General features: G+C 41.6%; 1 protein-coding gene across 9 annotated transcripts in view; it reads right to left on the reverse strand.

Annotated features, from left to right (window-relative positions):
• Positions 1 to 26,728, reverse strand: part of SGMS1 (sphingomyelin synthase 1) — a 338,660-nt gene that overhangs the window by 38,590 nt on the left and 273,342 nt on the right. For 8 of the 9 annotated variants that reach the window (XM_029609798.1, XM_029609794.1, XM_029609795.1 and 5 more), the window contains 2 exons: positions 23,580 to 24,454; positions 16,307 to 16,424 (listed from right to left, as the gene is read on the reverse strand). In XM_029609798.1, the coding sequence (XP_029465658.1) occupies positions 16,307 to 16,424; positions 23,580 to 24,205 (744 nt within the window). In that variant the 5' untranslated portion in view covers positions 24,206 to 24,454. Of the gene's footprint in view, positions 1 to 16,306; positions 16,425 to 23,579; positions 24,455 to 25,999; positions 26,059 to 26,728 lie in introns of those variants that run through there. The other variant, XM_029609801.1, reaches the window with a different exon arrangement.

Raw genomic sequence — 26,728 nt, forward strand, 5'->3', positions numbered from 1 at the left:
TCACCTGATTTTCTACCTGTCCTCGTCATCTCTCTCATTTTCCTTTCCTATATTCAGTAACTGTTTACTGACAGATTCAGCTATTGCTAAGCAAATCAGATGCCATTTATGGACCTGCTCTGCTTTACAGGCACTCTGTGGGAATGTCTGGATCACAGCAGGCATATTACGCATGGTTCAAACTCCCTGCTGAAACGGACAGTGAGATGGGTGAATAGAAAAAAGGCACATAGTGACTTTTGAAAATGAAGATCTGAAGGACTGTTACCTGTGGGAATTGTCATTTGTGAGCCCGAGCAGTTTGGATACGACCCTTTAATGCAGTTTACTATGAAACATGGCATCCTGTCAAGGTGCTTCAATCAGATTCTAGCTAAGTATTCACTGGGACTTTGTTTCTTCAGGTGATTTGCTCCATATAATATGCAATAGGAATTATGAAAGATATTGTAAGTAATTTTAAGAGCATGGGACTATAGAAATATATAAAAATAATATAGCAATATGGACCTAGTTTTTGATTACAGCCTTTAGAATTTTATTAGGCTGTGTGAGTTACAGTCCTACAAACTTTGCTATAAAAATTTGGATATTTGAACGTTTCAGGGAAATAGTAATTTTTTTGTTTTTCCTGTTTTTACTGGTTGATCTGGCCGGATGGTGGGCAGTTTTTGTGATTTGTTCAAAAGCACACAGTCACATTCTAGTTCTGTGAAACTATAAATATCTCAGCAACTTCCTCAAGATGTCACATGAATTCTTTTTAGCTCTCCTTCCCATTCTGGTTTCCCCTCCCTTTTCTTCTATGGCCTCTCTCAGGGCAGTGCCTGTTAAGTGACTTAGTTTTATGCTTACCATGTCAGGAATGAACCTCATTCTTAAGCCAGGGTATAGTGGGTGGGATTTCAATCTCTCATATTTACTGCTAGTATTATTAATACTTGCCTTGTGCCAAGTGGGTCTTCCTTTTGGAGCTCAGAGAGTATAATATTTACAGGCAATATATCAAGATCATGGTTTAATCAAACTAGCAGCACCAAAGATAAGTGGGACTATTTCTGTACCTTTCTGTCATATTTTGTTGTTATCTAATTACCCCTTATACAGTAAGGGGTAATAGTGCATGGAAAACGCATGGCCAACCCCCCCCCCCCCCGAAACTAATAGCGCCCGCAACATGCAAATGTATGTTGATGAGCCTATTAGTTAGTCCCGCACGATTCAGAAAGTAAAATGTGTAGCCAAGCCGCACATTTTACTCTCTGAAATTAACGCCTATCCAAAGGCAGGAGTTAATTTCGTCCGGCACCGGGAAAGTGTACAGAAAAGCAGAAAAAACTGCTTTTCGGAGATCACGTGATGTGGTGAGCCAGAAAGAGGGTTCTCTTCAGGCTCCGGGTGTCCGCTTCCACAATCGATTATCATCTGACCCGCAACCGCAAAGATCGGACCACTGACCCCCCCTGCCTGGGTAAGAGCATATGTCCATCGTTCAATATATGCAAAAATCGCCGCTGGGAATGGCCGCAAAAAAAAAAAAGATAAAGAAAAACCGCGGGGAGCGGAACCCAAAATGGTGGCCGGGAATGAACCGGTGGGGGAAAGTGCAAATGTTAGCATTACGCTAGCGGATATTAAAGAGACAGTTCGCACTGTGCTCGACGAAAAGTTCGGAGAGAAACTAGCAGGTATAGAGGAAAGACTCATGGAAGTGTGCTCGGCTCTTACAGAACTTACACCGAGAATAGAGCAGGTGGAAGGCCGGCTATTGACGCTTGAGGATGATTGTTTAGCAGTCCCAGCTACCCTGGCCACGCATGACACTAAGATACAGGCCCTGGAACAAAAGTTAGATGATTTGGAAAATCATAATTGCAGAAGCAATCTGCGTTTTTTGGGTTTCCCTGAAAGCGTGGCCGACAGCGAGTTATGTGCACTACTGGAAAAATGGCTACCAGAGGAACTTGGGCTGCCAATGCTGCAAGGCAATCTCATGGCTCGGATTGCAGAAAGATGGCATGACTAGGCCTCGTATTGTAATTGCAAAATTACTGAATTATCGCCACAAACAAGACATCTGGCAAGCATACCGATTAAAAAAAGAGATAGCCTACAATGGGTCGAAGATCAGGGTATCTCAGGACTTCTCGCTGCTAGTTTCCGAAATGAGGAAATCGTTCTCCCCCGTCTGTACAAAGCTCTTCAACCGCCAAATACGGTTCTCCCTGCTTTATCCGGCAAAGTTAAAAATATGGAATGCGGATAAAAATTATACTTTTGACACCCCGGAGGCAGCTCAGAAATATATCCAGCAACAGCATTGAGATTGCCGGCTGACATGCGGAACTGACTCTCCTAGGGCAGACTTCCACAGAGAGATTTCCGATTTTTTAAATATGGGCTATCAGAGGAGGGAGAGCCTGCTTCAAAATGCAATTTGGTCTTAGGTCTCCCTCAGTCTGAGGATCTCTGCGTTGGATTTTAGGCGAGAGCATTTTTCATGCCTGGTTCTTGGACAGTACGCTGGAACTGCAGGGGAAGACATTAAATTATTGACCACACTTAGTTATGCCTTCCCTCTCTTGATAGTCTCGTTTTAACGAGTCCCTAGGAGCACCATAATGAGGAGCGGTCAGCAGGAACGCTGGACTTTTACAGATGAAGGCTGTACACTTGGAACGGAGCCCCTGATCATCTAAGAAGCTAACGCAGAGAGATCCTGGACATTAATGGAAAGCTCAACACGATTCATATATGAGGATGGACATCTTAGACCTGTAATAAAGGTATCCCTGCACCCAGTAAATTATTACCGGGCTCGCTACTCCTAGAAAGAGAGACACGGATCTCAGGACAGATATGGAAGACACTTTAATGCGGGGCTACATAATTGCTGATCCCCTCTATGATCTCTATTGTGACTTTACCAGGTGTGGGACTTGCTATGTCTAGGAAAGTATGTTGCCATCTATGCTGTGGGTAACACATTTAAGAATTCATCGGGAGGGGAGTGAGACACCCGTATACATACTAACACATGATTTCTATGCCACTGCAGAAGTGGTCAAGTTCGGTATATGGGGTTTGGGAAGGGGGAGGGATGGGGTGGGAGGCTACCGAGGATATGGACAAACACGGACCTGTAATCAGCCCAATCAGCTCACATTGATGTTTGGAAGTAGGGGGGCTAAGCTGGGGGCCCCTCTGCACCTTAATTGGCTAAAGTATCAGGGGCTAGTGCCCCAGAAGTATAAAGCATGTTATGATAATGGTTAAGGTGATATCTTGGAATGTTAATGGCTTGGGATCTCCCATTAAAAGAAAGAAGACACTTAACTTTCTGAAATATTTACTGTCAGATATCGCATGAAAACAAACCGGTAGCCGATCCAAGATGGCTGTCAGCAATGAAACACGTGAATGGATCGGTGTAAACAATAAAAATCTTGTTTACACCGATCCATCCACATGTTTCATTGCAGATATCGCATGAATACAGGAAACGCACCTCTCCTCGATTGAAAGCGCAAAATTGCGTAGAGAATGGGTGGGAACCTGTATTTTCTCAGCAGCACAAGGGAAGAAAGGGGGTGTTGCGATTCTAATTCATAAAAACCTCAATTTCACTATCACCAGTCAAATCATAGATCAAGAGGGTCGATATGTTGTGCTCACTGGCATGTGGAAAGATAGTCCGGTTACAATCTGCAATGTATATGCACCAAATGAGTATAGACATAGCTTCTTTGAGCATTTAGGAAATCTCCTATTAATCCACACGCAAGGAACACTTTTCCTTATGGGGGATTTCAATTGTGTACACGATGCTAGGGTAGATCGCAGCCCCCCTGTACTAAAGACCCCAAACAAAAGATTGAAGGGCATAGCATATCTTTGCTCCCAGTTACGGCTCTTGGATATCTGGAGAGTGTTACATCCCACAGAGAGAGATTACACGCATATCTCTATCTCGTATAGACTACATTCTGGTCCCGCATGGTAGTTTTGCTAATATAACCTTTGCTTCCATAGAAACGCAAGCCATCTCAGATCATTCTCCTGTAGCCATACAATTTAATATAACACATGGCGGAGATGGACCAAGAATGTGCCGTTTTCCCGCTTATCTTAAGCAAGATATATGCTTTCAGAAGTTTCTTCAGGCTAAATGGGATGAATTCCTCCAGCATAACCAACAGCACACTGACAACCCCCAAATTTTCTGGGAAGCATCAAAAGTTGTCCTTAGAGGTGAAATAATTTCATACACTCACACGCTGTGAAAGCAATTAAATTCTGACATCTTATTACTAGAACAGCAGCTACAATGCCACAAGAAGGTATTGCTTTCTAATCCAGGCCATTCGAAGACAGATTATTACAACACACTTTCTCGCTTAAATACCCTACTACACACTAGGGCACAACAACAATTGTACAAGGGAGAACAAAAACTATTCCAGTTCGGAAATAAGGCGGGACGGCGATTAGCCAATTTAGTGAGGGCAGCACGTCCTAGAACCTTTATTTCACATATGAAAGACGCCAGAGGTAACTTGGTTACGCAAAAAGCTGATATTTGCGATGTGTTTTGGGAATTTTGTACGCATCTTTTTACACTGCTGAGCAGAATGAAAACCGTTCCGCTGAGGCAGAGTTCTTTCAAGACATCCCAATCCCACGACTTTCACAGACACAATTAGGATTTCTCAATCGCCCCATCCAACCCATTGAAGTCTCAAATGCCATAGCGGCGGTCCAATCTGGGAAGTCTCCGGGACCGGACAGGTTTTCATAAGATTTTTATAAAATATTACGAACCCAGCTAGTAGATCATATTACTGCTTTCTATAGAGATGGTTTACATAAAAATATCTTTCCAACAGACTTTAACCTTGCATACATCACAGTCTTACCTAAACCGGGCAAAGACCCCTTGCTTCCAGGGTCTTATCGACCAATAACTTTACTGAACTGTGATCTCAAACTATTAGCCAAAGTTTTAGCGGAACGACTCAATATGCTTCTCCCCAATTAATTTCTTCCTATCAGGTGGGATTTGTGAAAGGTCGCAAGGGGAATGCTAATATACTCAAATTGATCACAGCTATGAAAATATGTCGTTCCAGCAATAGCCCTGCATTAGCTGTTGGATTCGACTCTGAAAAAGCTTTCAATCGAGTTTCATGGAAATATATGTTTTTTGCATTACGAAAGATGGGGATGGAGGGTCCCTTCCTAAACTATATCTCACTCCTGTATCGATCTCTAATTTCCAGAATAATAGCCAATGGATTTATCTCGGGGAATGTACCTATTTGTCGGGGGATACGCCAAGGGTGTCCCCTATCCCCCCTTTTGTATATCCTGGCCATTGACCCCTTATTACGGAAAATTGCCATGAACCCCAAAATAACGGGGTTTGGGGACCCTGAACAACCATTTACGGTCGCGGCGTTTGCTGATGATGTTTTGATTTTTGTTTTAAATCCTGGTGTTTCCCTACCAGAAGTTTTGCAGCTCCAAGAAACCTTTGGCACCTTCTCTGGCCTAAAGATCAATCAGGAAAAGTCTGAGGCTGTAGACGTTACTGGAACTGTCTGGGCCATGTGGAATGGCCAGTTCCCATTACGTTGGGTCGACTCAGAGCTAAAATACTTAGGGATTCGAATTCCAATCAAAATAGATGACCTATACACTGCCAATGTAAAACCACTGATAAATCATACATCTCACACCCTTGAAAAATGGCAGGCACTACCAGTCTCCATAAGAGGCCGAATACAACTATTTAAAATGATAATATTGCCAAAATGGTTGTATATACTCCAAATGATACCTCTATGGATGACTAAGCAAGATATGAAATTTTTCAATAAAACACTACATACTTTCCTAAGGAGAAAGAAAAAACCGCGACTTTCTATAGATGTACTGTGCAGGCCGGTTGGGGAAGGGGGTATGGGTTGTCCTAACCTTCTCTGGTACATTATGGCTTGCAGTTTACGATTGGTACGGGATTGGCTTCTTTCCACATCTAATTATATCCCTTATAAATCCCTATTAGCCTGGTATAAAGTATCTGGATTAAACCCCCTCTTACAATTAGATTCTAGTCAAATTCCAATGAACCTTAAGTCTCAATTATTGCTGCATACATGTCGTAGAGTGTGGGGGCAACTACTAAAGTTCCTTACTTTGCCCTATCGCCTGACACCATAACACATAACCCTGATTTTTTACCAGGAAGCCAAAGCTCCACTTTCCACAGATGGCATAGTCAAGGCTTGCGGTATGTGTACCAACTCTATGACGACGCTACCTTACAGCCAAAGACATTCTCTTCTTTACAAGGACAATTTGAGTTGTTGCCAAAAGATTTTTTTGCCTTCTTACAAATACATTATCTTGCAAGCCAAAAGCACTATTTTTCTTTGTCTCCACCTTTCATTAAGCTTAAAGAGATATTTCCCGAACATCCTAAGCAGAAAATGAATATTACATGGTACTACACAGCCCTTTCCAAGATGGGCACACAGGATCCCCTTCAACAACTCTACAGGAAATGGGTAGAATGGCCCCTGTTTACATTAACATATGATTATTTTAAACGGCTTTTTGAGTTGGTCAAAGATATCACTGACAATGTGTTGCTGCAAGAAACTTTCTATAAATTCATTTGGCGATTTTTCATCTCCCCTTCTAAAGTGTATCAAATCCGAGTGGCCACCACTGACCAATGCTCAAAATGTAAGACACAAGAAGGTACATATGGTCACTGTTTCTGGGATTGTCCTTGTATAACTAACTTCTGGGGAGGGATAGCTAGCATGTGCTCAAAATTCTTGGGCCACTCTTTAACAGTAGATCTGAACTTATGGTTATTTGGTTATACTGCACATTTACCTTGGGACCCATCATTTCACACAGTACTCTTTTTTCACAGAGCAGGACTACTGGGAAAGAAACTGATTTTATTACATTGGCTAACAGACAAAGTACCAAATGTGGATTCTTGGTTTGCTAGAATGATTTCTTTGAGTAGTCTCGAATATGCCACTGCTAGGAATACTTCTCACAAGAAACTCATCACAATTCAAACATTTGGGAACCTTTTTTCGATTTCCTGAAACCCACACCCAACCTTAGATAAAACTCATGCACTGTTAACATCTGTGGCTTTAATATCCATCCCATCCATCGGGTATCCCGGTTATTTCAGGTATTTATAAACTTCACTAGGCCCTTTGTATATCTACCGACACTATTAGTATATTTCCCAATACTATTTGCATTTTGTTCTAAACTATTGTAATGTATGCTGAATGTACTTATGGTCCATTTGTATTTGTATTTGATGATCCCTTGACTCTGTAGGCTGGGTGGGTGGGGGGGAGGGGCATGGGAGAAGGGGAAGGTAGGGTGGTAAAATCACCGAGCAGATACGAACTGTTAGCACTGCCCAAACCAATGTATGACAAACAGCTCTAGATTCCTTCACAATGCAGTATGTTTTTCAGATGAGTGGATAAGTATATTATCCCATGCATATCATAAGGTGGACGATGAGAACAAATTACTGTCCCAGGCCTTCTCTGTCTCACATATGGAACCACTGCCTATGTTTATGTTACCACTTATGTTTATTGAAGTTTCGTCTAGATGGGTTCCATGGTGGATCTACATATGGCTGTTGTCATTCAATTACTTACTTATTTAATTACCAATTTGTATTTGTAGATGTTAGTGTTAAAAATTTAACAAACATACATTAAAAAAACCCAACTGCTTTCTGTACACCCTCCGACTTAATATCATAGCGCTATTAAGTCGGAGGCCCCAAAAAAAAAAAAAAATTTAAAAATCTGCTCGCGGGTTGGAAAACTGACGCTCAATTTTGCCGGCATCCATTTTCCGAACCCGTGGCTGTCAGCGGGTTGACTACTGACGCTGGTAAAATTAAGCGTCTGCTGTCAAACCTGCTGACAGCCACCGCTTCTGCCAATGAGGCGCTAGGGACGTGTTAATGTCCCTAGCGCCTCCTTATAAGCGCAGGCCCTCATTTGCATAGTGCATTATGCGCCCAGGAGAGTGGCCTGGGTGCACGTCGGGAGAGCAGGCGCTCTCCCGTGCATTTTACTGCATTGGCCCGATTGTTATGTTTTTCTTCTTTACTGCTATGTCTGGAATGGGAGTGTCCTATGTGTTCACAACATCTTCGTTCTCTGCAATTCTCTCTCAGCTGTGATCCAAACAGAATTTCCCTGGGCTCGCTAGCTCACTTCCCCTTTTCTTGTTAACTATTTACAAAGCATTTGCGGGGGGTTTTGGGAGGAGAAGAGGAAAGCAATAAACGGTTTGGAAATGAGTATCTATAAACACACCGTACAGAATACAAAAGTATTTTGCTTATACGTCAATTCATCTTTTTGCTATTTCTTATATATCTCAAATAAAATTCCTACAACTGACATTTCTCTAAGCATTCAACACTGAGATACTGCACTCTGAAATTTGAAGAGAAACATCAAGTCAGCTTGCTATGACATTAAAAGGGTCCAAAAGCAACCACAAACTTCGTGTAATGCCATAAAATCAAGACTTACAATTGCTAAACTATTTTCTAGTCATGTGTGATGGAAATGCATACTGCTGAATTTGAAGATCTGAGCAGTCATCAACAAGTGTCAACTATTACTGGGCAGAACACAAAAATTGTAACAACCACAAGAGAATATGAGCACAGTAGTTCATTTTGCATATTTCTATATAGTACATTTCATGTACTATAAAAATTTAATTTGAAATCAAGATGATTTCTCATGGAACAGGAAGCTACCAATTAGCATAAACAACAAAATGTCAGCCTTGTGTTAGGACAGCAGCCTTTGCTGCCAAGAAAAGCTCTCTGTGGCCTATATTCTGCAATGTTTCACAAACTATTGTCTGCAATAACAAGCTACACCAGATCATGTATTATTCTGGCTTCATCCCAAATCTTTCCTCCAGAACTTCACATAAAGAAATAGAAAATGACACCTTTTAACTAGAGATGGCTTCAGTCTCTGTCCTCCATTGCCACACAGCTGAATATTTTAAAGAAAAAATATCTACACTTTAGTTTGATTTTCTGAATAGTAAGGTGAGAAAAGCAGAAAAGATAGGCAACCAACACTTGATAAACCCGACCCATGTCAGAGAAATACATTAAACTTATGTACTAACTTGGACTAGGGAAACTGAAACATGAAACTTGGAGAAAAAGTGGCAAAATCTGGACCTTTTAACAAAAAAAAAAAAAAAGAACAGAAATCTAAGCAGGATTAATTATGGCCTAGCAAATCAAATTGTAATTCAGTCAATTGCAATCCATGCAAGTCACAGTTTATTCACCAATTTCTACTGTCAACACTAGTGTTCTGTTTAATCTTCTGTTGAAATATTTCACTGTTTCTGAGCTGGCAATGCACTTTGCCTTGATCATTGTAGATGCTGGGAAATTCTTGCACCTTAATATCAGCACATCTATAATTCAAAGCAATCACAACTTGACTCAGAGTTCACTGCCCACAGCATCTACACAGACTCAATACTTTTCTGGTTTCTGCATACATTCGCTAAACTGTTTTAACCTCTGTTTTTAGAAATGTTTCATAACTAAACATGACTACAGCATTTAATAAGGAAACCCAACCCACACAACAGGAATTCTCAGTCTCTGTATGAGTCATTCATGTTTACCATGCACTTCAATTTCCTCCTTTAACTTGCCATCAGCAGAGTTCTGATACTTTATTTCAAAATGCTACTTTCAAACTTTTAGACAGAGTATGATACATACACTAAATATAACAAATATAAATTTGTCAACAAAAAATCTCTGGTTAAACAAGAAATTACTTTTTAAAAATTTTGGTAGACAACTGAGGAACAATTATTTTAAGGTCTGTCAGTGGCAGCTAATGAAAACCTTGCTCCCAATCCAAAAATAGTATTTCCTTAGTTTTCCCCACTACATTGTTCTACCACAGCAACACAGTAAGTTGCTTTCTCCGAGGACAAGCAGAATGGCAGTCCTCACACTTGGGTGTCATCATTGGATGCAGCCGGGCCCAGAACTTTGATCTCAAGGATTCGAGAGCTTTCAAACATGCCCTACTGAGCATGTGCAGCTGTAATCACCCTACCCCTAGGGAGAATCCCTCAGTCTCTTTTTCCCCCCCACAGAGCCATGTGATTACAGGAGCCGTCTGGTCACAGTATTCAGCTTTGCTCTCTTTTCACACTTTTTTATTGTGATTTTTTTCTGGAGCTGCAGTTTTTCTTTTTCTTTTCCTTGTGGTAGTTTTATTTTTATTTTCACTTTTCAACTTTCTACCAGCCGTGGGTCTAACTTTATTCCTTAATAAAAAATACTGCACCTGTAGTTTAGTTTCTGGGTAGCAGTAAGGCTAAGAAGAATCGGAAGATGAAAAAAAGCCCTTTATTAAAATCTGCCCAACTCTGGCCGAGTTTCGCTCTTTAATCTAGAGCTGCCTCAGGGCAATCAATTTAAGCAGGACTTATTGTGAGCCTGCAGGGCCGATGCCACAGTATTGTGCATAAACTAGAAACATATAACCTGCTGTATCATGAATTAATACTTGAACTGGTGGTATTGTCACGTAGCACCATTAGTGGAGATCATTTCATTCAATTTGCATCATCAAATGCGAATAGAAATTGTGTGACTGCAGATGGTATCCGCAAGACTTTAACCGCAATCCAATTGGTTGCCCCTGAGGCAGCTCTAGATTAAAGAGCGAAACTCGGCCAGAGTCGGGCAGATTTTAATAAAGGGCTTTTTTTCATCATCCGATTCTTCTTATCCTTACTGCTACACAGCCAACTGGATCGGCTTCCGCTTTGTTTTCTGGGTTTAGCTTCTGTGTCCTCTCCTTGCTCTGTCTGCTTTTGTGCCTTTGTCTGGTGCTGACAGGACTGAATGAATACAGTCCGTGGGTGATCCGTGAGGGTTGCAGAGCCTGGGGACTTGCCTGAGTTCTACACAAGCAAGAGTTCCATGTCATTTCATCAACTGACCGGCATCGATAGAAGCTCGCACAGCGCAGAGATCGAGGACTGCACCATTCCTGGGTGTGTGGGGGGAGCTCATCCTCCCCACATTCTAAGGAACTAGTCGCCACAGCAGAAGCTCTGGACAACGTAGCCTCCCCTCCTGCTTGCCAGCGTTGGTAGTGCAGTTTACTTGTGAGAGAGGGTGAGTGCAGGAGCCTGGGCAAGCAGTGTTGCTGCTGTAACCTTCGGTGCCATGTCCGGTAACGATTGCCGATACACATCCATGCCAGCACACCGATGGTCTGACATGTTGATGTCCGGACTGCGTCAGGACCAGGACTGCCATCGAGCGCCATGATTACCCTTGACACCATTGAGATACTGGGGCTCCCTCAATGCCATCGAGATGCAGGACTGCCCTCAACACCATAAGGGCCATTGAAAGCCATTGAGCACCGTGCATGCCGCCAACTGCCCTGGCTGTGGGCCCTTCCGTCCTTTAGGCGTTGGTGGGCACCATTGTGCACGCCAGACAATCAAACTGGTGGAATGGCACTGGACTGAGTTTCATGCTGTGCCATGGGCATCAATGCAGTGAACTATCGACACTGACCCCGAGTGTTGCGGCCCGGACTGTGTCAGGGACCAGGACTGCCATGGAGTACCATGGTTACCCTTGATGCCATCAGATCCGCCCTTATTGCCATTGAGGTGCATGACTGCCCTCAAAGTGCATAGCCACCCTTGATGCTATTGAGCACCATGGAGGCTATTGGGCATGTTTGCCAGCGAGGCCATTCGTGGATGCTCTCAACATTGTCAAGCACCATCGCTGCCAGGGGGCACCAGAACTGACATTGAGCGCCTAGTCACACTCAAGGCCATTGGCCACTGGAGCAAAGGGGTCTGGAGAGCCCTCAAGCGCCATGGAAGCCCTTGGCTGACACAGACTTTGGGCCTGGGGAGGCTGAGGCACTATGGAGCACCAGGGTCACCACCCACCCAAGGCACCCTGAAACGCAGATGCATCCAGGGTGCACCATGGCCTGGTGCCCTCAAGGCTATTGAGCGTTGGGTGCACCAACTCCCCCCCCCCCTCCTTTTGTGGTGTCCAGAAGCGATACTAAGTGGTATCGAGTTGTGCTATCGATAGCATAAGGCCATTGGGTGCCATGAGGGCTGACGCTCTCAGGTAACCGGAGCCGCCATACAGCGCCAAATGCGCTGGGAACATGGGACATCAGAAGCCCCAGGGGGGCTTCAAGCATATCGGTGCTACTGAGTACTGGAGTCACTGTCAAGGCTAGCGCCAGTCATAGGCAATGTCATAGATGTCATCAAGTCTGCAGCATCAACGCCCTCAGGTGCATAGCTGAGCTAAGGAAAACAGTCAAGGATGCCGACCATAATCTATTCCTTTGGGCATTGATGCAGTGTGTCAGTGCCGAAAAGCACATGAGGGTGCGTCTGTGCCACAGAGCCTCCACCATGGGGCACCACGGGCATCGTCTGTACCGCTGGACCAGCGATGGCTTCAGGCATCGATCTCCATTGGTGCAGCCGACCCTCAGACATTTTTGGCCTGCGGTGTTCATGAGTCATCGGTGCCTTTGGGTGCCATGTACACGATGGGTGCCTCCTGGCTGTCAATGTCTGTAGGCGCCTGGCGAACCACTGATGGTGCTACATGCCAGGTACCTGTGGACCAGTTAAGTGCCGTCAGAGCCCTGGGTGTGGCATCACGCCGGTGCGCCTATTTTCCATAGGCCGCCAGCGTGCGCAGAACCCCGGGACTCACGTAAGTCCCGGGATTTCTGAAAAGGGGCGTGTCGGGGGTGTCGCCGAGTGACGCCGCGTTTGGGGGGCGTGGCACGGCGTTTGGGGGGCGGGCCCGGGGCATGGCGCCAGCCCGGGGGCATTCCGGGGGCGTGGCCGCACCCTCCGGAACCGCCCCCGGGTTGGGTCTCGGCGCCAGCAGCTCGCTGGCGCGCGTGGATGTACGTCTCCCTCTGATTTCGGAGCGGCCTCGGAGGGAACGGAGGCAGGCTGCGCGGCTCGGCGCGTGCCAGCTGCCCAAAATCGGCAGCCTTGCGTGCGCTGATCCAGGATTTTAGAAGATATGCGCGTATCTTATAAAATCCAGCGTACTTTTGTTTGCGCCTGCTGCACAAAGAAAAGTACGCGATCGCGCAGTTTTAAAAATCTACCCCTAGGGTATTAAATGTATTAAAAATTTTCCCCTATAATTTTCCTTTATAAATAAAGTTTATAACTTTTGACATTTTCTGGTATTGTATCTTCAAAACCAAATAACGCGTTTGATACGGTAGATCATAATATTGTTATGGATAGACTTTATGATATAGGTCTAGAAGGCAAAACATTAACCTGGTTTAAATCGTTTTTAGAAAATAGAACCTTTTCTGTCAAAATTAATAATTCGCTGTCCGACAAGAAAAAACTAACCTCGGGAGTACCACAAGGCGTGTATTTATTACCTCTTTGTCACCTGCTAACTGGTTTAGGTCTGACTTATTATATATATGCGGATGATATCCAGTTAATATTCCCTAAAAAGAGCAATACTGAATCAACTTTTAAAATGGTTACTATGTACTTGACAATAATAAGTCAACTTCTTGTTCAAATGAAATTGGTTTTAAACTTGGATAAATCCGTTTTTATGGTTTTAGATAGGAAAAATTTTAATCTTGAAAAAAAGATAATAACTTTACATGATCAAACCTATTTTAAATTAACTGATACAACCAGGAATTTAGGCCTGACTATTGATTATGAATTAAATTTTAAAGCACATATATCCAAAAAAGTCAAGGAGGGTTTTAGTAAATTGAGGCTACTGAAATGTTTAAAACCTTTGCTCTCTCTGAATAACTTCAGATATGTTTTACAAACATTACTGTTTACAGGGATTGACTATTGTAACTCTGTAATGTTGGGACTTCCTAAATCAACCTTACGACCGCTTCAGGTGATTCAGAATGCAGCCACAAGGTTTCTGACAAACACAAAGAAAAGAGAACATATTACCCCAATATTGAAATCTTTACACTGGTTGCCGCTAGAAAACAGAATTAAACACAAAACATTATGTACGATCCATAAGATCATACATGAAGATAAAACCAACTGGCTGAACACTACTATCAAAATACATTTATTTTTTTTTATTTATTTTTAACTTTTATATACCGGAATTCCTGTATGCAATACAAATCAATCCGGTTTACAAGTAACGAAAAGGTTGCCCTGGTCTTGGGGTTAGACCGGGGTTTTTTTTTACATGGAACACAGAACAATAACTAATCAACCATTGAACATTATTTCAGGGAATATTGAAAGTAACAATAAAATTTAACAAATTTAAACATAATAACATAATAACAAATAAACTTATTCGTGTATTGAATAGTATGTGTGTGTTCACCTTTTTACAAGGAACTTTAGTAGCGTAAATGGTCTGCAGTAAGCGGTAATATAAAGGTGAATATTGAATGTTAAATAGACATGCGAGTAAGCAAGGACGGGTATGCAATTAAGTGACAAGGTGTTAGAGACACCCTGCAAAGGTTGGATCTGAAAGTCAGGAGGAGGTGCCTAGTTACAATCTGGGAGTTGGAACGCTTGCCTGAAGAGCCAGGTTTTTAATCCTTTTTTGAACTCTGGTAGATTGGGTTCGAGTCGTAGGTCTGGAGGTAGCGTGCCTCAACGAGAACTCAGGTCTTCTAATAAAGGATTGTTAATGATACCTAATATTAAAACAGCACATTTGAGCGAGGTGAGAGAAAGGGCGATTTTGGTCGCAGGACCGAAACTTTGGAACAGTTTGCCATTAAATTTGAGAATGCAGGATGATCTGAAACGATTCAAGAAGGAATTAAAGACGTGGTGCTTTCAACAAGCATATGGAACTCAAACCCAAGATATTATATAAAGCTGCAATCCACATGAGAAATTTAGTTTTATTTAAGGATTTTTAATTTATTCTAATATATATCTAACTGTTATTCTTTTAATTACTGTTTTATCTCATTTTATTGATGTTTTATTGTATTTTCTATTTCTTATTCTTATTTATTAGACAGAATATGTAAACCGTAAAGATGGAACCTGTGTTCCGAATTACGGTATATAAGAATTGCATAAATAAATAAATAAATACCCCTCTGAACTAGCCATCCTGAGTTCATAGAGATTTGTGGTCTCTTCTCACTGTATTTATTAGTTTATTTATTATTTATTTATTTATTTAAAATTTTTATATACCGGCATTCATGTTACAAACACATCATGCCGGTTTACATATAACAGGGGTGTACAATGAACAATTGAGTAACCTATTGGTGTGGAAGGAAGCAGTTACAAATAACAAGGTAATAGAACTGGGAGAAGAGAAGAAATGGAGCGTATAACATTAGATGAAGGTATTTACATTAGCAGAAACATATTTACATGAGTAAGTGGTAGATCTGGCTGAATAGAATTAATCGGTGTCCGGGAATGCTTTTTTAAACAGCCAGGTCTTAAGTCTCTTCCTGAAGGTTGGGAGGCTGGGCTCCTGTCTAAGGTCCGGAGGGATGGAGTTCCACAGAAGGGGGCCAGCTGTTGAGAAGGCCCGATCTCTCAAGGTAATGTGTCTGGTGGTTTTGGCTGGGGGCACTTGAAGAGATCCACTGAGTGCGTTTCTTGTTGGTCTGGAGGAGTTGTAAATTTGGAAAGGGACTTGTAAGTCTAGAGGGGTGTGTTGATGGATAGTTTTGTATATTATGGAAAGAGATTTGTAGAGGATTCTAAAGTGAACAGGCAACCAGTGGAGATCTTTAGGATTGGAGATATATGGTCCCTCCTCCTGGAATTTGTCAGTAGTCTTGCCGCAGCGTTTTGTAACATCTGAAGGGGTTTAGTGTAGGAGGAGGGTAGGCCCAGAAGGATAGAGTTACAGTAATCGATCTTAGAAAAAATGATAGCTTGTAGAATGGTTCTGAAATCCTGAGTGTGGAAGAGTGGTCTGATTCTTTTCAGAACTTGGAGTTTATGGAAACAATCCTTGGTGGTTCTGTTGATGGAGGCTTTAAGGTTCATCCTGTTATCAATTAATACTCCTAGATCTCTCACCTGTGTAGTAGTTGGTTATTCAGCTGGTTGGTATAATTTTCTTTCATGTAAAGACAGTACAAAAGTTTAGTTTAACATTTACAGAAAGAATGGTTGAAAGTTAAGAACTTACCTTTGGAGAACAATTGAAATGCATTCCAGGTACTGGAAGTGTAGTTACATACATTGTAATGCACCTATACAGGTACAGAGTGCCAACTAGGCAGAAAAATCTTCTACCAATAATAGACCTATAACCAAAGAAAAAGTTGTCACATACCTAGAAAACAAATCCTAGTTTATACACTTTTAAATGCTACAATTACACTTTTCTGTTATGGAGCCATTTCTGTCTGTTCTGTGAATGCAAATACTCTGAGACCTGTAGGACGATGAGATTTTTCCACAAGGCTTTTGGACTATTTTCACACTTTTTGTTCTTGCCTAGTTCATACTGGTGGGGAAGAAGAGACGTAGAAGTGGAATTATGTTGGCAGTGCCACAGTTTTCTTTTGTCACAGTAGATGACAACGTTATCTCTATGTAATATAAATTCCCTTCCCCTACTTGTGTTGCAGTTGCAAGGGAGTTCAAACACTTTACATTAAAATCAGTAGTATTTTTGACAAAGACACAAAAGATTTACCTAATGTAGTATTAGTAGCTAGCACACAAAATGTATTGCACTTATTTCACAATTCTGAAGGAAAGGGGATCTTGACTACAGGTCATAAGCTCACTTGCCAGGTCCTTTGTTTTTATATGTTGAAGCCCATTTGAATTAATTTTGGGTATAAAGTTCTATAAAAGTCAAAATGCTTATTGTTGAGAATCTACATTTAGAGTTCTTAGAATTTTCCCACTTCTTCCAGTATGCCCAGAATGCAGGCCAGCTTTTTAGCTAAGACTAGGTTCCTTCTGTTGCATTGACACTATCTTCATTTTTTTTTTTAAGGAATCTACCAGAAACATTTGTATTTTTACTGCAGGAAATAAAAACTGCAGATATAAACGTCTGCCACTGGGTTAGTAGGCAGTAGTCCTTTAGATTTGTGTGTACCTTAAATTATGGCATTTACTAGTTCTAGATCTATTAACAAGAACCATCTAAGCACTAGGTCTGCCCCTACAACCCTTTTCCATGCCACTGACTTAGAAAAACTATTATTAGAGAAGGCAGCACTGTTGTAATTACAAGTCTTTGGCTATATTTAAATCGGTAGAAAACTTCAAAGATACTTTTAAACATAAATTACAGACTTAGGTTCAAGTGCTGTGTGTGTAGGGTTAGCTTCTTTTAGGTTGTATGAAAAAAGTATTGGGCAGCTACTACACTAAACATGGTTTAATGCTGAGATGTTTTCATTTGTTTCATCTTGTACTAACACCCCCTCCACAGGACCTACACCCACACCCTCTAAGGAAATACAAACCCCACACCTAACCTCCAGCACATAATTTTTGTCACTTAACGCAACCGTACACACCTCCTCACCTCAAGTACTGAGCCTCTACGCGCTTAAACAATTTTGTATATAACATATGTATATATCAATAATTCACTCGACCCTTGTACATATTTTTTCCTTATGTACCAGTTTCACCCTCCCCTGCCCCCTCCTCTGTCTCGATCACCCACCCCCTCCTTCCACAAGTTATCTAGTTATTTGCTCCGTTTGTTTTGAGCTTATGTTTTTACACTGTTTCTTGTAAAGGCTTTGCCTATATATCCTTGTTGTAAGTTATCTGTAAACCGGCACGATGTGCAAACGGTTGCCGGTATATAAAATTAAATAAATAAAAATAAATAAAAATAAATTTGTTTATTTTGTGTTCCGTATTGTGATTTTGACTACTGGAGGGGGGGAAAAAAATCACAATTTCACACTGACCAAAGGCAGGTGCTCTATTGAAAAGAAATCCTTGCTATAATAAGCCAGGTCTGTCAGTGTGTGTGCGTGTCAGTCCTTGCCTAAGGTTGGGATGTGTTCATGTGCAGTCAGGCTGGACAGCAATGTGTGCATGATGGCCCAAAAAAGCAGCACAGTACTGGTGAGCAGACAGAAGTCCGGGGTCACTGGTGGAGCCTCTCCAGCCAGCAGCTACGGAGCAGAGAGAGACCCAGGGCTAAGGCAGGGCCAGTGGTGGAGCCCAATCCACCCATGGCCAAAGAAGGCCAGAGGAAAACAACCTGCTGCAGTGGGGCGAGTATGCTGGCAGGATTTCCTCCCTCCCCCACCTCGGCAGATAGAGAGGGAGGGAAGGGAGTGAGTGAGAAAGGAGAGAAGGCAAGGGGGAGATGAGGGGGAAGGAAAGCAAGGAATATGTCTGCACATTTTGCCTTTTCAACGTTGACAGGGTTTTATACTATTGCAAAGACAATATGCTCCATCATACAAAGAAACCTTGCAGTTTGCAATGAGGTTCTCTGCTACGGGTAGTAACAGGTATATTAAGTACAGAATTTACTGCAAATCAACAAACGTTGATATGATTACAATAGCTAATTAAATTTAATTAAGGTGTCATCTTTATCATTCTCAATATTCCTAACTTTCGATCCATTTTGCACAGAAAATCCAGGCCACTTCTCAAACAGCAATCTGGTTACAGCCTTGGGTAGCCCTGCAGTATCTACTAGAACTAGTTTCTCAATTAGGTGTCAATTTACATTGTTCTTGTCATTAAGCTTTAATTGAAAAGGCAGGAATGTGAACAGATAGTATCAGGTTGAAACAATAGCATACCAACACTGCATTCTCTACAGACCTTTTTTTTTTTTTGCCCAAGGGCTGTCTCCTGCTTATAGGTTGGTTTTGCTTTAAACATTCAAATGGCATGTTGCTGCTGTTGAGCAGCCAGGGTTGGTTTGGTTTTAATCAGGGGATAACTTTGAGGTTCTGTAAACTGAGAAAAGCATGGCTTTTTTTTTTCTAGTTTTTAATTGATAGTAGTACTGCTACTGTATATGTTTAGTAAATTTCTGTTTGGTGTTTTTCCACTACTGATTTCATGAAGTTTTAATTTTATATGTTCTGTTATACTGTTTGTTTTTATTACTATATTATACGTTGTATGCACTGTTGCCCACCTAGAGCCATATATTAAGTGACATATAAAATTAAATTACAAAAACAAATAAAAGTGGAGAAAGCTGATTGTACGTATTATTGACCCTTACCTCCTGCAAATACTGTAGTAGTTTTACCCTTACCTCCTGCAAATACTGTAGTAGTTTATAAACGACAGGGCAAAAGCAGATGAGCTGGTCTCGGCCAGCAGGCTGCTGGGGTGAGGGGTAGGAGATGGAGACATTGCTGTTCAGCCAGCTGGTGGCTATATGGAAGGAAAGCTGAGCAAGAACGGGCTTGCTTGATCTCTCCAACTCAGACCTGCAATCCTGCCCCAAGGATCCCGATTAGTCTCCAGGGATTCAAAAGGGATAGTTGTATACACCATAGTATTCCAGCAACTTGAGGGTTGAATGTCAAGCTGTGAGAACCTGGAGGAGACCTGTGAATCTCGTGTCAAGGAAAGTACCTGCCTTGCTTAACCTGGAATCGATCAGACTTAACTGTCAGTTTTGCCTTTTGAATCTGCTTATGACGCTATTTATTTATTTAAAATGCTTATTTTTTGCCTGCAGCAGTCCAGCTGTGCTAAACAGATTAAAATATTGAATTAATTCTTATATTGTCCCTGAGGAAAGGGGACCTAAAACTGTTATATAAACCTGCAAGTGTAAGCTAGGATGTACTTATGTTTTCTCTTAAAGTGTGTAGCTACATGAAGCCCAGGACTGGAGGGGTTCCTTGCAGGTGGCCCCTAATAACTTGACAGCAACATTTGAGATTAGAGTTCACTCAGGTTCTAACAGGAACTGGAAAACTGGCTATATTATACAATGCTCACAGAGATGCAAATTCAAACATCAATACTACTATGGTACTCCTAAATTTTAACCTAATTTCCGATAAGGTTAAAAGAGAACATTCATATGGAAAACTACCACTCATCAAAATCTCTGCATAAAAATAAAAAGCTGCATATCATTACTCAGAGTAAACAAATCATTGACTTTCCACAACCCAAAGTAAAATTAATTCTAGGATGTTTTTAAAATCGCCATATTTATATAAATCTCTCTCTCTATATACATATATATATTTAAATATATTCTTTTCCTCCTTCCCTTGGGCTTCTAGATCATTTACAATCTACTCCAGCAGGGGCCATCGTGCCATAAACTTTCATTCACGACTACCTGGGCTATTTTTCCTATTTTTGATCATTCTCCTCCTCTAACCCTCAAGAAATAGACCAAAAACCTATAATGCAGGCAGTCCCCACCACCCCCCTCCTCCCAAGGATGCCCCAAATCCCTTTGACTCTGGCTGAGCCCTTAAAAAGCACACAGTGCTCCAGGACAGGACATTTATTGGAATCTTCCAATCATTACCCTACAAACTCCCTCAAATTCAAACTCTTGCACCCACCCTCCCCCTCCTGTTTCTCATCTTTCCTCCCCTCTCCAGTACCTCCATCAATTCCTCCACCTTTCTACAAACCCTACCCCCTCCAGCTTTTGCCTCTACTGCTACTTTTTAATCTACCTCAGCATCTCCCTCCCTCTCTTGCAACTCAAGTTCTCTTCCATCTCGGTGTCAATCCTCGCTTCTACTGCGTCAGACCTCTCCAGGACTTTTTCCAATTGTCTGCAATCTATCCTGCGCTAACTGTAATCCCCATCAACCCCTAATGGTTTGCAAAGACAAAGACTGAGTGAACTTGCATTGGGTTTCTCATGAGTTGACCCTGTCCATTCTAGGCCAGCATCCCAGAAATGGCATTATAATGAAAGGTACAGTTCCTGCCACAACTTGGCACAAGTACACTCTTAAGTCAGCCAGTAGCCGGGAAGCTTTTTCTCCTGGGGGTTGTGAATATTGACTGTGCAGCATCCCCAGTTCTTGCCAAAGTAAGGAGGTGCCAGCTACAGGCACCAAATCTGGGATTCCAGCATGAAATCATACAGTATACCTGCTGGCCCCATTATTAAGTGAAGAGTGATGGAAAGATGGTAGAATTTCTTTACAATTTAAAAGTGTGACTTCTCTAGCTCTATATTTGAATTTCAGTTGTCACTTTTTATTGAAGTATTTAACTTTAAGCTCAACTACTTACAATACAAAAAATGAAAACCAGGGATAAGATAAGGAGGTCCATATTCAGTCTGGTTAGCAAAGTTAGCCAAATAAACATATCTCGCTAACTTTGAAACTATTGAATATAGCCGGCTAGCTGGTTAACTATAGCCACCTAACTTTAGGACAGCTCTTTGGCCCGAATAAACTTAACTGGCTAAGTCATACAGCTATCTCTGAATATTGGAGTTAGCCAGGTAACTAGCAGGCCGATACAGTATAGTGCACTCCACCAGAGCACACTGTTAGCCTGCTTTTAGCCGCGCGTTTTCGACGTGCTATTTTTATCCCTTAAACAGTAAGGGGTAACAGCGTGTCGAAAACGCGCTCCCAACCCTCCCGAAACTAATAGCGCCCGCAACAAGCAAATGCATGTTGATGACCCTATTAGTTATTCCTCCTGATACAGAAAGTAAAATGTGCAGCCAAGCCGCACATTTTACTTTCAGAAATTAACGCCTGCCCAAAGGCTGGCGTTAATTTTGGCCGGCACTAGGAAAGTGTACAGAAAAGCAGTAAAAACTTCTTTTCTGTACACCCTCCGACTTAATATCATACCAATATTAAATCGGAGGCCCCAAAAGTTTAAAAAAAAAAAAAAGGTAAAAATTTAAAAATCTGCTCGTGGCCCGTGGGTCAGAAGACGGACACTCAATTTTGCCGGTGTCCGTTTTCCGAACCCGTAGCTATCAGTGGGTTCGAGAACCGACGCCATTAAAATTGAGCATCGGCTGTCAAACCCGCTGACAGCCGCTGCTTCTGTCAAAAAGGAGGCACTAGGGACGCGCTAGTGTCCCTAGCGCCTCCTTTTACTGCGGGCCCTCATTTGCATGTTGTTCCCTCCTGAATCGCGCGCACAGGAGAGTGGCCGCTCGCCGGCTCTACCGCGACTTTTACTGAATCAGCCTGTTAGTTGGCTAATTCAACTCCTCCCAGGTATGCCCTCTAAATGCTAACTTAACTGGATAAATTCTAGCCGCCCAACATATTAGGCATCTAGAATTTAGCTGGACATGTGCCCAAATATTCATTTAGCTGGCTAACTTAAGTTATCTGGCTAAATGCTTTTGAATATGGATCTCAAGGTGTTTACAGGAAAGTAAAAAGGAACTCAACATAAAATATGAACAGGAAAAAAAAGGAAACGAACAAAGGGCTCAGTTAACTAATGAAAAGGTTACTCAAACACTATTATAAGGGAGATTGTAAAAAAATGAAACCAAAAACATTTTACTGCTGAACTAAGGATACTAAATAAATATTGGGGTCAATTTTCAAAGGGACTTAGCTGACTTGAGCAAAGCCATTCAATATTGACTGGGCTGAGCACTTAAACTTTGCTTCTAAGTTTCACTAAGTGATCAAATTTAGCTACTCAAATTCTGGGCGGGGATAGAAACTTAAGAGAGCTAAAGCCAGTTTTCAGTGCTTTCCAAACCTAGGCATTGCAATAAGAGGCCTAAATGTGTTCAACAGTACTTTCCCAAGCCCAAAGGCAATTTAAACCCCCTCCCCCCTCACCTGAGCTACAATCCCCCCTTGTGTCATCTTCCTCCCGGCACTCTATTAGCATTGCTTCAAAAACTTACTTGAGACACAATAACCCTTCCTACTCCCGCCTCATTTCTATCATCTTCCTCTTGTGACCCACACCCTTCCAAATGCCCAAAATCAGTCCCTAGGGGCCCTCAGTTAAGCCAGAAAATGGATTGACTCATACCTCTGCCTGTTTGGCGTCGATTTCTTCCAACTACTATTCCTCCATCTGCTCTAAACACTGCATTCCTCTTTAAATTTACAGGTCACCTTTCATTTTTGCATGAATATTTCATTTTCTATATTTTTACATAAATTTATATGATTATACCTCCAATTTTTTAAAATTGTGAGACTATTTTTCATCTACTCATGTGATGTCCGTTTCGGATTCTCATAAGGCTCAGGACAGAAGCATTATTTATAAGAGTAACTGTGGCTAAATATGACAGCTTTCCAAAAATGTGAACAATATCTTCACGGGAATTTTTTTTTTTTTTATAACATGGAATCTTTAACTATCTGATCTAGCTTGCAGACTGAATTATCAAAAAAAAAAAAAAAAAGATCTTTAGGATTTGATAGGTAAGAGAAACATTGCCTAGTCTGAGAGAAATATCTTACTATTCTAATTACAACAAACTATTTACAAAATTAATTACTTACTTGTATTTTAAGAATAGCCATTGGATTAGCCACAGTGTAACAAGAATCATCCCATTAATTTCACAGATTGAAAAGGCCCACTCTACCCTGTTAAAATAATCAAAAAATGTGTCCGGAAGAGGCGGCTGCACCTCCTTGAGAGGTACTCGTTCATGGACGATACAGATCATCACTGAGGTAAAGATGAAACAACAAAGTGCATAGAGAAAAGCCAGGAAGGTTTTCCACCACTCCATTGGGTACGCCTGGAGCCGTTCCAGTTCTGGCATGGGGATCTTAATCATCTCCGTTGTGTATCCATTTGGCAATCCATTCTTTTTAATTTTACTGTTAAAGCCATAATCATTGCTGGGGACACCTGTACCCATGCTCAGGTGCCCATTGGCATGTCCATTCTTGTGTTCCTCTATGTGGAGCTCTATTTTTAAGGTTTCCACCATCTCCAGCAGCTGCTGCCCATTATCTGAAGAAACACGTGACAAAGGTGGCTTCTTAAAGTCTTCTTCTGTTAGCGTAAGCAAGCCTTGACCGTTGAGATGCTTAAAAATCTCAGAATATTCTTGCATGCCTGTTTTTGTCAACCAAGCAGCTACTTCTTTGGGTGACCAATACGGCACTTCCTTCATTTTTCCCCAACAGGCAAAAGTACAGTTTAAACTGAACTTTAAACAGGGCAGAAGTCACGGTTTCTGCAATACTGCAAGAATCCCTTCCTCAGTTTGTTCATCCTGTCAAGAGTGCAGCAGAAACCAGGTTGGCAAATTGAATGTAACGCGTGAAAGCAGTTTTAACACTATGTAAATCTCTTCATGTCTTCTGTACACAGGAAGCAACTTGATCGTCCTGAACATTCAGACTTTTCCTTTGACCATCTTCTGTTGAAAAGAAAATAAAGGACATTTCAAATAGAGTTGCTCCATGAATGTACAGGTGCATACACTGGATACATGGTAAACAAACATATTTAAAAGGTTGTAACTGTACAAGTTTGAAATCTGTGATGAGTAGCACCAAATAGCAAGGCTTCAATTTTAGTTGTACAAATGTCAATAGCTATTATATATTCACAATTCAATTGCATTAAGCTATAAAATAAATGTCTTTCACTTGCTTTATAAATGGCCAATGCTAGATTTTTGTCATGAGCTACATACATTACAAACTTTAAATTGTCACTGCAGATGGGGAGCTTGATGGTAAATGCGATAGTCCAGAGTAGATGGCAGCTGAGAATAAGTGAAAAACACTTTTTTTTTTTTTTTTTCAGTAACTAAGAAGTTGAAGTCCCAGTGTAATAAGATGTTAGTTTAAAAAAAAAATAAATTTAGAGTGTACTCAACTTCAGCACACAGTTTCTTTACTTAAACACTTAAAAAGAGTTAACTCCTGATGCAGTAAGCTAATGGTATGCTAATGCACTGGGAGTGTAAAAAAAAGCATGCTAACTCTAAAATGCACTCACAAATTAAGATTTAGGTGCATAAATCATGCTTTGTGTACAAATTGTGTTTTGTGAGCATTAGCTTGCTTTTCATCAGTCCCCCAGATTTACTGGCTTAGGGCTTGATTTACCAGCTTCCCCCATAGATATGGAATGGGAGACAAATCTTAGTCAACCAGACCCATAATGTTTTGAGGCATCAGGGAGGTTGAATTTTGTTGCTGGACTTCAATCAGCTGACAGGGTGAGCATGAGATTGTCTACATGCTCCTGCCAGCTCTCCATGCGACGCTGTGGTGCCTTCAGACCCAGAAACCTTTCAAAACTCAAGATTTGACATCTGAAAGGAGAAAATTAGGTGGAAGATGAAACAAAAAATGGGGAGCATTCATTCTTCCTTTATAAAACAAAGTGTAAAAAAGGCATTGGCAGCTCTGAGATGGGTTTTACTGGACCACTAAAAATAAGCCAAAGATGAGACAGAGCACACCAGGGACTGTGAGGCCAGCCAGAAATATCACACTTGCAAATTGATAAAAATTGTGAAAACTATGAGGCTATTTAGTGCTACTTAGTTGGATAAATAAGGACTTCTCTTGCTAAGTGACAGCCACTGAATATCTGACTATCAGGCCGATACAGTAAGGAGCGGTAGGAAGAGCTGCATTAGTGCCGGGCGCACCCGCATTTGCCGCACGCACAGTTCTGCTCACCTACCGCTTGATACTGTATTTAAATAGCTTGCAAATGCAAGCCGCGTCCAAGAAGCGTCCGTGAAGCGTTAGGCCCGCGCAACCCATTTTACTGTATAGGCGCTTTATATAGCGCCTATACAGTATCCTGGGTGCGCTGGTACCTGTCATTTCAAATGTCATTTCAAATGACAGGCACCAGGAAGTGGATACCAACTTTAACCCAAGAAAACCTAAAAATCTAAAATCCCCTCCTCCCGAAGCGACTCAACATGTTACCAACTTACTTTTTGTTGCTTTCAGCCCCTTCAACCTTCTCTGCCGTCCTCCGGAGGGGGCAGCCGTGTATGTGAAAGACTGATCAGGGAGATGACTGGTGTATCTGCGTGCGCGAGAGAGAGAGAGAGACACCGGTTGGGGAGATGATAGGTGTGTGAGAGACAGGTGCGTGTGTGTGACAGAGAGAAGAGACTGGTTGTGGTCCCTAAGGAAGAGGACTGTGAGGACAGCTACTGCTGCTTCTGGTGTGGCCTGCAAGGGGAGGAAGTATGAGAACTGCTGGAGAGGGTAAGTAAAGGTGGCTTTTAAGTTCATTTTTCTTGATTGACTGCCATTTTAATTATTGGGTATTATGTGATGTGTCTGCTGTTTTGAAATATTTTATTGGTGCTTGAAGAATTTTTAATAATTTTTAAGAGTTTAATTGTTTGATGATGTTCTGTTCATCAGCTGTTTTGAAACATTTTTTCCATATAGTTTTACAATTATTTCTGTGTGGGAATCTATAACAGCTTGGCTTTTTCTGTTTTCTTAATGGGAGGTGTATTGGTGTTTAGGGCCTGGTTTGATATTTGTAGTGTTGCCTTTTTATAAGTAGGGTTGTTCCATTTGAGTGCATGCCATAAATCACATGTAACTTTGACGGATTAGTCTGTGTGTATTATTGCAGATCCTGGGACTTTGTTAGGTGTTATTTCTGTTTCCATTTCTCCAGGTTTGCTCTGCGTGCTGAGTGG

The sequence above is a fragment of the Rhinatrema bivittatum genome, chromosome 7 (assembly GCF_901001135.1).
Source record: "Rhinatrema bivittatum chromosome 7, aRhiBiv1.1, whole genome shotgun sequence".
In the NCBI taxonomy this organism is placed as follows: domain Eukaryota; kingdom Metazoa; phylum Chordata; class Amphibia; order Gymnophiona; family Rhinatrematidae; genus Rhinatrema; species Rhinatrema bivittatum.